This window comes from Brassica oleracea, chromosome C2 (assembly GCF_000695525.1).
Source record: "Brassica oleracea var. oleracea cultivar TO1000 chromosome C2, BOL, whole genome shotgun sequence".
Classification (NCBI taxonomy): domain Eukaryota; kingdom Viridiplantae; phylum Streptophyta; class Magnoliopsida; order Brassicales; family Brassicaceae; genus Brassica; species Brassica oleracea.
Window position 1 is genome coordinate 2,053,924 of NC_027749.1, and position 12,299 is coordinate 2,066,222.

General features: G+C 34.5%; 4 protein-coding genes across 10 annotated transcripts; 3 read left to right on the forward strand and 1 right to left on the reverse strand.

Moving 5' to 3' along the window:
* Window positions 1–1,952: 1,952 nt before the first annotated feature.
* On the forward strand, window positions 1,953–4,602 carry LOC106326118 (elicitor peptide 4-like). 3 transcript variants are annotated; one of them, XR_001267152.1, is made up of 2 exons: window positions 1,953–2,227; window positions 4,359–4,431. XR_001267152.1 is itself a non-coding variant. In XM_013764142.1 (2 exons), exons 1-2 carry the CDS (start codon window positions 3,897–3,899, stop codon window positions 4,470–4,472), a joined length of 324 nt encoding a protein of 107 aa, XP_013619596.1. In that variant the 3' UTR covers window positions 4,473–4,602. The 3 variants fall into 3 exon arrangements, 1 of the variants encoding a protein (XP_013619596.1); XR_001267151.1 differs by lacking the exon at window positions 4,359–4,431 and adding an exon at window positions 2,625–2,999; XM_013764142.1 differs by lacking the exon at window positions 1,953–2,227 and adding an exon at window positions 3,897–4,106 and having other exon boundaries at window positions 4,359–4,602.
* Window positions 4,603–5,588: 986 nt separating this feature from the next.
* On the forward strand, window positions 5,589–6,504 carry LOC106323157 (KNR4/SMI1 homolog 2-like). The gene is made up of 3 exons (XM_013761316.1): window positions 5,589–5,949; window positions 6,197–6,255; window positions 6,367–6,504. Exons 1-3 carry the CDS (start codon window positions 5,589–5,591, stop codon window positions 6,502–6,504), a joined length of 558 nt encoding a protein of 185 aa, XP_013616770.1.
* LOC106326342 lies at window positions 5,621–8,810 on the forward strand. The gene is made up of 11 exons (XM_013764342.1): window positions 5,621–6,037; window positions 6,197–6,255; window positions 6,367–6,512; window positions 6,593–6,652; window positions 6,890–6,951; window positions 7,075–7,151; window positions 7,899–7,937; window positions 8,052–8,114; window positions 8,199–8,246; window positions 8,322–8,450; window positions 8,545–8,810. Exons 4-11 carry the CDS (start codon window positions 6,612–6,614, stop codon window positions 8,590–8,592), a joined length of 507 nt encoding a protein of 168 aa, XP_013619796.1. The 5' UTR covers window positions 5,621–6,037; window positions 6,197–6,255; window positions 6,367–6,512; window positions 6,593–6,611; the 3' UTR covers window positions 8,593–8,810.
* A 159-nt stretch (window positions 8,811–8,969) lies between these two features.
* LOC106319819 (transcription factor TGA4) lies at window positions 8,970–12,235 on the reverse strand. 5 transcript variants are annotated; one of them, XM_013758242.1, is made up of 8 exons: window positions 11,894–12,235; window positions 10,969–11,168; window positions 10,826–10,897; window positions 10,678–10,737; window positions 10,459–10,600; window positions 9,920–10,182; window positions 9,469–9,696; window positions 8,970–9,392 (listed from the first exon to the last, which is right to left on the reverse strand). In XM_013758242.1, the coding sequence occupies exons 2-8, from the start codon at window positions 11,128–11,130 to the stop codon at window positions 9,240–9,242; spliced, it is 1,080 nt and encodes a 359-aa protein (XP_013613696.1). In that variant the 5' UTR covers window positions 11,131–11,168; window positions 11,894–12,235; the 3' UTR covers window positions 8,970–9,239. The 5 variants fall into 5 exon arrangements, with proteins under 5 accessions (XP_013613696.1, XP_013613680.1, XP_013613672.1 ...); XM_013758226.1 differs by having other exon boundaries at window positions 9,920–10,191; window positions 10,969–11,160; window positions 11,894–12,223; XM_013758218.1 differs by having other exon boundaries at window positions 9,920–10,191; window positions 10,969–11,140; window positions 11,894–12,222.
* Window positions 12,236–12,299: the final 64 nt, after the last annotated feature.

The window sequence follows — 12,299 nt, forward strand, 5'->3', positions numbered from 1 at the left end:
ATTAATAATAAACAGAATATAAGGCGGCTCGGCCGACCAATAAATAATAAACAGGATATAAGGCGGCTCGGCCGACCATTAAATTAATTAAATTATTATTAAATAATATAGGCGGTATTCTGGCCATTATAACATGATATAAATAATAGTAGAGGCGGTATACCGACCATTATAACAGGGTATAAAGGATACAAATAAATTTTACCGAATCGCAGAGTGATCGTGCTGATAACGTGTTATAAAAAGAACTGGAATTTATTTGTATCGCATGAATTTAAATAAGGGCAAAATTTTATACCCGTAGAAAAAAATAACACTGATACAGAAAGAGAATAGAAGAGAAGTGTTTTTAGGTGTGCTTTATAAACGAACGCAAACGTTCGTATATATAGAAAAAAATTTATTGTGCAAATAGTGCAGCGGGACCCATATCTTTAATTATTTCAAACATTACGGTGGCCGCTTTTGTTTACTTTCGTAACAACAATAGATTTATAGACAAAACAGAAAGACCATTATTTGATTCTCTAATAAGTCCAAGAAGTATCTCTGAATTTATGTTCGCGTCTTTCTCTCTTCACTTTTAATTTTCAGACACTGGCTTATCACTGCTTCAAAGTTAATGGCTGGTGCAGACAAGTCTTCAGATGACATTAACCGATCATTTTATTTATGGTTTATCTTTTTCCATTGTTTATTTAAAATAACAATTGCTTTTATATTACAAGAACATCAAGTTGTTATGGCCGAGTTGGTCTAAGGCGCCAGATTAAGGTTCTGGTCCGAAAGGGCCTGGGTTCAAACCCACTGTCAACATACATTTTGTTTTTTTATCCACGCTCCAGTTTTAAAATCCGTAACCATATCTGGGCCTTCTACCATAGGTATTTTTACTTTGGATCAGATGAAGCCCTATATTTTCAGGTCAACCCATGACCCGAGATATCAATCAAAGCATCTTGTTAACGACAGTCAAAGCAATTATGATTGTTTTTTCTCCCTTTTAAAACTTCAACAAGAAACTTAAGAGTTTAAATAATAAACTTTTCTCGCTCAATACTTTCATCAACCGGGTAATTGTGTTAGTAAATATTCGAGAAGATAAGATTTGTTTATCTAAAAAAAATATGTAAATTAAACTTCTATCATATGAGAATAATACCATGAAAGTTTTTGTTACACTTGATACATCATTGTAACGCTTATCTCCCAAAATATTAAGTTAGATATAGTAAAAGTCCTGATAGCACCTGCTTTGCTTGGGGTAAATTTAGTTTATCAATCTACATATGATGATGAATTGAAAACTCAAGAAAGCCACCAATAATGCATCGGAAAGATTTGAGAGTTTGAGAAGATTAAAGTATCATTGAAAAGCATATGTGAAACGTTCCAATAATGCGACCGACAACTAATACCCATGGGCACAGACTGACAGAGCCAGGTCAACATTATCAGAAGCTATCGAAAGACAGGTCTTGATAATTTTTGTATTAATACTATCAATAAAATAAAATTTAGACTCTGCTGGATGTGAAACGTTCTTTGAACAATTACTGCTAATGTTATATACTTTTGTTTGCATTCTGTTTTTTCTAATTGGATATTTTTGTAGCAAAAAAACACAAGAGGATAATAGTTTTGTGGTAGTGGATAGGCTTTAGATACAATCACATTCTGGATTCATCTTCCTACCGCGGAAACTACGGAAACTAATTCACATTATTCTATTCACCACGGCAGCGGATACATCCATATGAAAACTGGGAAAGAGTGTCGTAGACTACACTTTCTACCCGAAAGTTAAGTTTGTGTCTTTAATATATTCGGGTTTAACCCTTTCCTTTTTCAAAAAAAAAGTTCATTTTGTGTTATTATCCGAGTTTAAACCGACAATGCACATTGAATTAAAAAACGAATCTTGTTTATTGTTGGACCTTTGGGACGTCGCACTCCATCCCCACTAAGCCGCCCCTGCTTGTACCGAGTTTTAGAGGTATACATGGAATTTTTTTGTTGTGTCAAGTTATAACAAGGATAGTGATAAGACAGACTAAAACATCACCTCATATACTGAGTGACTTGGATTTCAATGGAGGAAGAGAGACGAAGCGAAGAAGAGAGATATCATCTTTGGAGTCCTTTCCAATTCTGTAAAGAAGCTCTTGAGAGCTTCTTAAAGTGTCTTGGTCTTTATACCTCTCCTTCAAATTCTTCGGCATCTTCGGTACGTATCAATTATTAGGAAAAAACCTAAAGAGATCAAGGAATTATGCATGGCCACATGCGTATGCATATATACATATCATTCATTAGTATAAATATTTACATGCATATGCGTATGTATTTTGATATACTGGTTTCGATCTAGATAGTTTATGTTGAGATTTTTTTATATTAATGATATATATATATATAACAACCAATTATAAATTTGATTTTCTCTGATACGGTCTGATATATATATATATATATATATATATATATATATATCTGTAATTTCATAGTTTAAGAAAGGAAATTCCTTTTTGTTTTATATCGATTTGGCCATACTATACTGGACATTCCTATTTGATGATTAATAGGATGAGATTTTTCTTCTAACTACACGTTTACAAGACCAGGTTCAGGAGGATGCCGTGACGACAAGGGGAATTTTAATCGGATCAAAGAAAAGGCCGAGAGAGCCACATAGCTCTGGAAAGCCAGGCGGCCACAACTAAATTAGGAACATTTGATTTGTTGCTTTGCTATCTATCAGCCATAAAAGCCACCCGGAAAAACAGATTAGTAGTTGCATGCAATGTTTCACGTTTATCATACACATCGTTTTATGTATATTTTGGGCTAATCATAGTTTCATATCATGAAGTTGATCCATTTAGTCTTAAAATTATTCAAAACATAAAGACTTTTGTTTTTCAGACGTTTGTGTTGATGGACGATAGTGGACGGTGACCAAATGGTACGGAAAAAATGTATCTCTGGTTAATATTAAAATATGGTTTAATATAAAAATAAATATCCTTTTGTTCCATTATATTGTGATTTTTGGTAAAATCTTGAAACTTAAGAAAACAGATAAAATTATATATTTTATTTTAACATGAAAACCACATTTAGTGTTTTATAAAAAATAGTCGAACAATCATAAATTAGTGTAAAATATAAACAAATTTGATAGAATAAAGAAAAATGGAAATATACATAGAAACAATAAAGTAAAATCGTCAGAACAGGCTATCTATAAAATGATTAAAATCTGATGTGTCGATTTGTAGACAAGATATTAATTTAAAATTTGATCAGAATATATTCCAAGCTCACAACTTAATTAATTAAGGATTTTTTTTTGTTTTACCAGCAAACTGATGTAAAAGTCCGTGCAATGCTTCCGTTGTATTACTAATTTACTAATTTTATTGAGAACAGAAAGTCGATCAAAGAAAATCAGTCACGTATTCAGATAAACACGAAAATCAGATGATTCCTTCTTTTTTTTATTCACTGGTCCAATGTCCGTTGACCTATCACTAGGGAGAGGGACACAAAGTTCCAGGTAAAGCATATATCACCAGATTCACCACCAGTAATTTTAACAGAATAAGATACTGTATACTTCTATTACTTCACGTATTCTGATCGACTACGATATATGAAATCAACGAATATACTTTTTGATAGTTCCTTGCATCGCTAATCTGAACAAAAGAATACGTGTCAAATCTTAAATAAATACAACTAATTGCAAACGGGAAACATGCAATGATATTTTCATAAAAAAAAATCATGCAATGATAGGAATATATGCGACCGATGAGCTGTTACACTTAAATAAATTGTATAAATATATTTTTATAGTAATCAACGTAAACGCTCAAAGTTGACCAAGATCAATGATGAGTGACTTGAACTCTATATTAATGATCCGATTAGTCTCTTCTAAGCACACAATTAGAAGAAAGAAAGAAGAGATGGAGAGCAAAGGAAGAACAGAAAGTGGAGTTTTTTCTTACGTCTACATCCCTTTTAGTTTCATCCACGAGATTCTACAATCTCTTTTCGTTAAGTTTCTTGGTGTAAGATCGCCTCCTAGTAATTTTCCGGTGAGTATAAATCAACAACAGTTAATATTGGAAGTGTATATATCATGAAAAGTTTACGAGTTATATCTCTAAAACAGTTCAAAATGTATATATTTAACTCGTAAACGTATGCATGATACTATTAATTTGAATATGTTTCTTTATTTTATGTGTTACTTAATATGCTTAATTATGTCGCGTATCGTTTTCCATCACAAAGATTCTATTGATAACTGTATACATATATATATGATAATGATGCATGGGAAGAAGATATCGGAAGAAGAGGAAGTGACAGAGGTTGTGGAAGTGTCATCCAGGAAAGTTTCGTCGCAGCTGGAATATAGTTCCGGCAAGCCTGGAGGAACCAACATGTCGCGTGGCTAATGTTATATTCCGGCGTGTCACCCATGTGAAACAAAGTCAAAGTCAAGTTAATAATGTACGGATAAAGAAAATCTCGTACTTTTAATTTTATGTTTCATTATTGTATATTTGTTTATAAAATATTTGTTGTGTTGTGTGTAATATATGATTCTTGGATGTTCGTAGCTTTTGTAAGTTTGTTTGAGTATTTGATTGTAAGAAAACAAAAATAAACAAAACACGTAAGTTCTATGATAATATATATGAAAGTTGTGCATGAAAATAAGGATGATGCTTATGGCGATTTAAGATTAAGATTGTGAGCAAAGCCGGTTCTAGGCACAACCGATGAAAAGATTCACTTTGTTTACTAAAATTTAAAAAGCTATTATATATACATTGTAGTTAAGTCTTTAAACTTTGTCATGATGAAGAATTTGATGATCTTGATTACATGATACTCCAAAAGAAACTTTGCTTTGCGTCCCAAGAATCATAGTCTCCATAGTTTCATATCAATCAAACTAGACTATTTTTAAGCTATGGTATGAAATGAGATGTGATTGTTCAACCCTCTACTTCCTTAGCGCGCTTTGCAAAAGATCTTGATGCCATTTTGGAGAAGCGAGTGATAGTGAAGAACAATTGCAATAAAGAACGTCCCTTAACGATCCCTTCCTTTAAGCTCCTCGCTGTTTTAGCTACCACTGGTTCTGCTCCACTCGTCTTGGTTTGATGCATCACGAATAGCCCGCGTTGAGCTTCTAACACCTTGAGTGATACCTTGGCTACACAATATTGAAGAGTTTAAAATGTTAATCAACCATTTGTTTCTGCAGACGCAAACTCCCCTAGCCGCAACCGATGCGTTTGAACCCTGCTTAGGAGCGATGACAAGATTTAAATTTGGAAACAAGTCCTCTGTTAATGCTTTAATCAGGTTAAACTCCGCATACTATTAGTTTAATTAAGCTGACATCCTTTCCTGTAACTGTCATCAATATATAACCCATGAAGAAAGGAAATAAATAAATAGAAACCCTTCCGAAAATTCGAAATTACAGATCCACCAACCTCCCTCTCTCTAACCTCTTCGTCGCCGAAGCATTAGGGTTTTTGAGTATTACCAGCGGTGCAATGAAGAAAGGAGCTAAGAGAAGAGGCGCTTCAAAAGCCGGACGCGAGGATGCTGTCGCAGAGCGTCAGAACGACGAGGTGGTTGCCGAGTCTCTCGAGGAGAGTCAACAGCCTAAGGAAGAAGCAGAGGCGAAGGAGGAGGAGAATCAAGAGAACGGAGAGGAAGATAAGGAGGTTGATGAGGTGAAGGACGAGGAAGTAGAGGGAGAAGATAAGAAGAAGAAGAAGCCTGTTCGTGGTGGTGGTAAGCGAAAGAGAGCCACGAAGAAGGGAATCGAAGTGAAAGCACGAGTGAGCAAACCACAGGAAGAGCCTGAGTACTTCGAGGATGAGCGTAAACTATTGGTGGATTGCTCTATAGGTTATTTTTGTTGTATGCCAGGAAGCACTGGAAGAGGAAGGTGGATTGCTCTATAGGAAGAAAGTCTTTCTTTTCGGTTGTACAGAACGTAAGCTCTTTCTTCTTGTTTAGATTAATTGATATTTGGAGCATTATGTACTGCTTTTTATGCCGTCTCCTTGTCTTTTATCCTGTTTAAAACATGTTAAGCATTTGTGATATACTGATATCTATGTTTCTGTTTAATATTCTATTTTCATCGTTACAGCCCAGTTAGTCCCATTCAAAGGTGCAAACAAGATTCTCCATGTCCCAGCAGTTGTTGCTGTAAGTTGTTGTTTAAGCCATTAACAATGTTTGCCTGATATCGTTGATATCTGGATTTAAAATCATATATATCATTTCTCATGGTTAAATTTATCAATTCTACATTTGCAGGTTGAATCACCCTTCCCACCTTCTGATAAGATTGGAATCACGTCGGTTCAGAGAGAAGTGGAGGAAATCATTCCAATGAAGACGATGGAGATGGACTGGCTTCCTTACATTCCAGTTGACAAAAGTGTACTTCATTAGCTAAATCAGTGAGAATAGTAACGCAGATTACGTCTCATACTATCCTTCCGATGTTTACCAGCATTTGATAACTACCTTCTTCCTGCAGAGGTAGACAAGTTGATAGCATGGACTTTCAAATTTTTGTCTTGGGCTGTACCCGGAGGAGGTAAGTAAACATGTGTTACCCCTCTCTTCTCGGATTTTGAGTTACATTCCAATGATATTGAAATTAGAACATGAAACATGGGTTCACCCAGCTATCATTTGAAAATGTGATGAGTCAATTTGCATCATTTGCTGCTGCCTAGTAAATTGTTGTTAGGGTGCAGGATTTTATGTATGGGGTCTTTATTGCAAATCTTCACTCTCATACAGAGTATTGAATTTAGCTTTGTATTATCAGCAGAGCTGCTCTCAGACACATGAAGGAAGATCTCGTCAAGAAGTACGAGTATTGCCTTCCTTGTGAGTTTTCTTCCTCACTGCCAATATCAGTTAGAATATGCGGATCAAGAACCAGTTATAGTACCTGACTACCTGTTATAGCAACAACAAATCTAACATCTCTCTTTTTTTTTGGCTTTGTAGATTTCTATCAGCCATTTACGGAAGATGAACTGGAACAGAATACTGAGGTTCAAATAATGTTCCCCTCTGAACCGCCGGTAAGTCTTCTCCCGTGTAATGAATGCATTGGGAGTGGCAGTCTACATAAAATAAAATGGCTTAGAGCATCTCCAATGTATTACTCTATTTTCTATTCTAAAATAAAGTAACTCCAAAATGAAGTTGAGTTTTGCTCCAATGTATTACTCCGTTTTCTACTCCAAAATAGAATATTTTTAATATATTATGTTTTACGTTAATAAAAACTTATTAATATCATCTTTCATTTATACCATTTGCAAAATAGTCAATTTTCATATGTATGATCTTTTATATTTTATATCATATATCTTTTGTATGGTGCTTATCTTTTATTTTTTATATGTATGGTCTTTTATGTTTTATATTATATATATTTTGTTGCATAAAATAGTTCATTAGATGGATATTTATATAATTAAGAAATATTAATAGTAATTTTTATAATATATATAGTAAAATAATATTTATATATTTATTTATAATAATATTTTATTAAAAACAAAATATTTAAATATGGAAGACCATTTTATAAATAAAAAATTTCAACTCCATTTTGGAGTAATGAGTTGGTTTACTCCATATTTGGAGTAATCATATCTATTACTCCATTTTGGAGTGGGTTTTGGAGTGGGATTATAGATGATTTTACTGCAAAATGAAGTTTGGAGTGAGTTTTGGAGTAGGGTTGGAGATGCGCTTACTAGAGGCACATTGTTTAGGTTTTTTTTTTTTAATAATCAAGCTTTAACGTTCTATTTGTGCAGGTTGTGTGTGAGTTTGACTGGGAGCTTGACGAACTTGAGGTGTGCCTTTGAAAATTACTTCTTCATTTGATTCAAGAGCATTTTCGTCTTTGCACAGCTTCTTCCTTGTGTGTTCTTGCAATCATTGTATTGGTTTTTGTGCATGTATCTCAGGAATTTGTGGATAAATTGATTGAAGATGAAGCCTTAGCTTCAGAACAGAAGGATGAATTCAAAGTGAGTGAAGCTGTGTTTAACTCAATAGTCAGTTCATGACGGTTGAGGATTTATCTAAGTTCTTTTGTTTTGTAATTTTCTCAGGAATATGTAAAAGAGCAAGTTCGAGCTGCAAAGAAAGCTAATAGAGAGGTAAACTGTAACCAAATCAAGATGGATAATATATATATTGAATGAAACTATTTGCTTACGGAATGATACTTGCAGGCCAGAGAAGCTCGAAGGAAAGCAATTGAAGATATGAGCGAAGAGACTAAACTAGCCTTCCAAAGCATGAAGTTCTACAAATTCTACCCTCTGCCTTCGCCAGAAACACCAGATGTCTCTGGCGTCAAGGTAAGAAACAAAAGACAAAAACAATAAACATTATATCTGCCAAAAGACGTTTTTGAGTTCTTAATATGTGAATCTGGTTTGCCCTTTATTGCAGTCGCGGTTCATTAACAGATACTATGGGAAGGCTCATGAAGTCCTTTGATTATCAAATCTTGAGAACACAGAATAGGTTTTTCTTGGCAGCTTCAGCAGAAATGAAACTTATATTTTGATCACAGGTGCTCTCAGAAACTCTTTGAGCTTTATTCATAGTTAATAGACAAGTTTGGACGAATAGTGTAATTGTTTTTCATTAATGAGGTTGTAATCTCCTCCAGTAAACCTTGAATTTTTTTCTTATATTGCAATGGCATTCACAAAGAGGATTTTAGATTAGTTTGGTCACATTTATATTTTTGTTGGTTATTATTCCCTCCTTGTAAAGGTAGAAGAAAAGCTAATCCCATTTTTTCTTTACACAAAAAATTGAGTTTGGTTATGGACTTTTAAATATATTTTTTCATCTTATTGATATATTGATCATGTTTAATTTAATTGACTTTTTATTCTATGATTCAGTAATTTTTAGAAATCATCACACTGGATTCATACATACAACTTGCAAAGCATACAGCTATAAACATTTACGTTGCTGAATATATTTACAACTTTCCTCAAACAGACAATAATCATAATCAAACAGCAGAGGTTATGTTCTTGTTCTTGTTCTTGGCCAAAATCCACACACCAGCAAACTCCATTCTTGATTTTTAATAGTCTCAAACCTTTCTTGAAATCTAATCTCCTTACTTACGTTGGTTCACGTTGCCGAGTTGCCCAACTCGAGCTTAAAGCTCTTAACCGTTGGAAATACTCACCTAACGCTAACAATCCTCTAGCCGCTTGTCTAGTGGTTAAGATCCGATGCATCTGTTGCAATGTCTCATGTCTAAGATGATCAGCCTACAACAACAAAGAACAACAGTTTAAGAAACAGTTCTTGTCATAAGAGATTAAGAGGTGAAATCTGTTTTCTTACCTGATCCACAAAACTGACCAAAGCTTCCAATCTCTCCATAGCACAAGTTATCTGAGGAATATAACTTCCTTCACCGAGATTCCCCGCTGCTACACTATCTGTTAACGTATGTTGCAGCTTCTCCATACCTTGAGATACAGCATCTTCAGCTTGTTGACATGATTGCCTCAGATTACACACATCCAATACTTGTTGATCCATCAAAGGATCAAAATGTGGTAACAGAACCTAACCACAGAGAAAATCTATATGGTGAGAAAAGCCATTATTTCTATGGATGAAATCAGGGCCGGTCCTGAGCATAGGTTAGTGAAGCTTTAAAGTTTTAAAGAAATTTACATATGCATGCCCCAAAATTTGTAAATTTTCCTTTTTATATATAAACCATTACTAAATTGTGTATAACCTCCAAAATCTCAGGACCAGGACGAAACACGAGTTTATCGATTACCTTGAGAAGCTCTGAGGGTCTAAACCCACCTATCCACATGAAAAACCTCTCTGCTGAAGTTTTCCACATTCCGGACATGATGTAGAAGACATCGATCTTTGCAGCTGCTGACTTCATTCGGAAGAGTTGAAAGTAATGCTTCATGGCATTGTCAACTAGCAAACGAAGCTCTACATCACTAACTTGTCCTTGTAAAACGGTTCTCAGCTCGCTTATTTGCCTGTTCTGTTCTTCCACCCAGTGTCCATATTCCATCTCAAATGCTACAATCCCTAACAAGTAACAACAACAACAAACCCAATGCCGTCTCAAATTATTTTCAGATTTTGTTCAAAAAAAATATTAACGGTATATTTAACGATGTAATGACCTAGTTTTAAAAGTTAATAACTCCACCTATATATGTTTTAAATTGAGCAATGTCTAAAAATTTAAAGTTTCATGCCATAATTTATGTATACATTTTTGAAAAATTCACTCGAAAATTATTTTGAGAGAGATAGTTAGGAAATTGCCAGAAAAGGTGTAAAGATTCAAACCTGAGCTCATCTTGACTGAGAAACCAAGAGCATTAGTATCTACTCGGTTCCCTTCATAGAAACCTTGTTGTCTAGCACGATCAAGTTCTTGCTCTAAATGAATTAGCTTCAACCTGCTTGTCTCTAGCTGCTGAACGTAAGCCTGAAAGACAAAAGATTCTAAAAAGTCAATATAACAAAACAAAACAAAAACTTAACTAGTTTCATGAGGTTTTATACTTTTTTGCGCAAACGACTTTTCCTAGCTGCCTCGCGGTTCTGTGCAAGCCGTCTCTGTGTCTGTGAAGAGATCAAAGATTTAAATTTAAAAAAATACTCCAAAGGGGTTAAGATAAAAAAAACAAACAAATGAGGTATAGTTAGTTACTTTGTCAGGATGTCTAGATGTGGAAGCTTCTTGGTCAAACTTGTGAGGAGTTCCATGAGAAGTGTCGTCTGACTGAAACAAAAGATGTAAAGCAACCATTAGTTTCTCAACTTCAAATGAGAGAACTGAACTGAGGTAAGTACCAAGCTGTCTTGTTTTGCATCTGTGGGGATGATGATAGAGTTAGGTATATAGATGCCTCCATTGTTCTTGAAATTCTCTTCCCACATACTGACTTGGTTGAGAGTAGTCTCGTAGATTTCAAATCTCCTCGGAGGAACAAAATGTGTTGAAGTTGTATTCATGTTTCCTCAACTAGCAAAAGCAAGAGACACCTACACAACTTCATTAACCAATAAAACTCAAGAACTTCAAAGTTACATACAAAAAACTTCATTAACCAATAAAACTCAAGAACTGCAAAGTTAAATACAAGATCACAAGTTAAGCTTTATGTAATAAGATATTTGCAGCTAGAAATAAAAAGAAAGGGGTGTGGCTTATAAGTCATCATTTTGCATCACTCAATATGTCAACGCTACCTCTCCTCTACTTGTATAAGCTCCATTGATAAGGGGACTCATATACACAAAAACCATGTTCTTTACTCGTGTTTTTGAAAGGTTGTCAATTTAAATAAAAGATAAATTGAAATTTGTTACAAGAAAGAAAAACATGACCAAACTATAAGGTCAGTGTCAGTTAATGGATCTCACTGTATCTTCTTCTTTTAGCTATTGATGGTGGACCATCTTAAACACCTCCCAATAAGGAAATTTTTTTATCTATCACTGATTTGATACCAACGTTCTGTTTCTAGCACAAAAGTCAAGATTCTATTGAAACGGAGCTCGTAGAAGAAGAGACACATGACCAAATATGATATATCACATGGGTACGAGCTAGTTTCAACTAACGACAGTAAACCCTAATCCAAAAGACCAAAGAAGGAGTAATCATCAAAGGTAGTTGACTCTTTCATCATTCAAGGTGATACAGTAAGAGACTAAAACAAAGTAAATCAAACAAAAAAAAAGAAGTCATAACAGAGTAGATCCGAAGCCGAACCTTCTTGTCGTCTTTTGCGTCAAAAGGGAGCAAACTTTTCCCGCGGAAACCATGAAGCAAACCAAAAGCAAAGGAACTTCTTCACTTTCAGAGACGAAACCTGACGCAAAGCCTAGAAAACCGCAGTTCAGATCGGTCTTGAAAAATCTCTTTATCATGAGGAAGAAGAATCATGCGAGAACACGACGAGAGACCTTTGACATGATTCTGTTTAAATTTTTCTAAATCTTGATAAAATGTAAAACTTAAATTTCTTCTTCTCTGTTTCTCTTTTGTTTTGGTTGGTTGGTTCTTCGGTGATTCTATTTTACCGTATATTCTTTTTGAAATAGTGCACTTGTTTGTTTATTAACACTTTGTTTGTGTTTATTCTCTTTTTATCTGGTTTGTCATCTTCCACTACCTA

What these genes read in the sequence shown, in the direction of transcription:
- LOC106326118 (XM_013764142.1), top strand. Translation starts at nt 3,897, where the DNA reads ATGATGAGTGACTTGAACTCTATATTAATGATCCGATTAGTCTCTTCT. An exon ending in CGCCTCCTAGTAATTTTCCG is followed by an intron (nt 4,107 to 4,358) that starts GTGAGTATAAAT and finishes CATGGGAAGAAG; the next exon opens with ATATCGGAAGAAGAGGAAGT.
- LOC106323157 (XM_013761316.1), top strand. Translation starts at nt 5,589, where the DNA reads ATGAAGAAAGGAGCTAAGAGAAGAGGCGCTTCAAAAGCCGGACGCGAG. An exon ending in ATTGGTGGATTGCTCTATAG is followed by an intron (nt 5,950 to 6,196) that starts GTTATTTTTGTT and finishes TCATCGTTACAG; the next exon opens with CCCAGTTAGTCCCATTCAAA. An exon ending in ATGTCCCAGCAGTTGTTGCT is followed by an intron (nt 6,256 to 6,366) that starts GTAAGTTGTTGT and finishes CTACATTTGCAG; the next exon opens with GTTGAATCACCCTTCCCACC.
- LOC106326342 (XM_013764342.1), top strand. Translation starts at nt 6,612, where the DNA reads ATGGACTTTCAAATTTTTGTCTTGGGCTGTACCCGGAGGAG. An exon ending in GGGAGCTTGACGAACTTGAG is followed by an intron (nt 7,938 to 8,051) that starts GTGTGCCTTTGA and finishes CATGTATCTCAG; the next exon opens with GAATTTGTGGATAAATTGAT. An exon ending in AACAGAAGGATGAATTCAAA is followed by an intron (nt 8,115 to 8,198) that starts GTGAGTGAAGCT and finishes TAATTTTCTCAG; the next exon opens with GAATATGTAAAAGAGCAAGT.
- LOC106319819 (XM_013758226.1), bottom strand. Translation starts at nt 11,130, where the DNA reads ATGAATACAACTTCAACACATTTTGTTCCTCCGAGGAGATTTGAAATC. An exon ending in ATGCAAAACAAGACAGCTTG is followed by an intron (nt 10,898 to 10,968) that starts GTACTTACCTCA and finishes CTTTTGTTTCAG; the next exon opens with TCAGACGACACTTCTCATGG. An exon ending in AAAGTCGTTTGCGCAAAAAA is followed by an intron (nt 10,601 to 10,677) that starts GTATAAAACCTC and finishes TTTGTCTTTCAG; the next exon opens with GCTTACGTTCAGCAGCTAGA.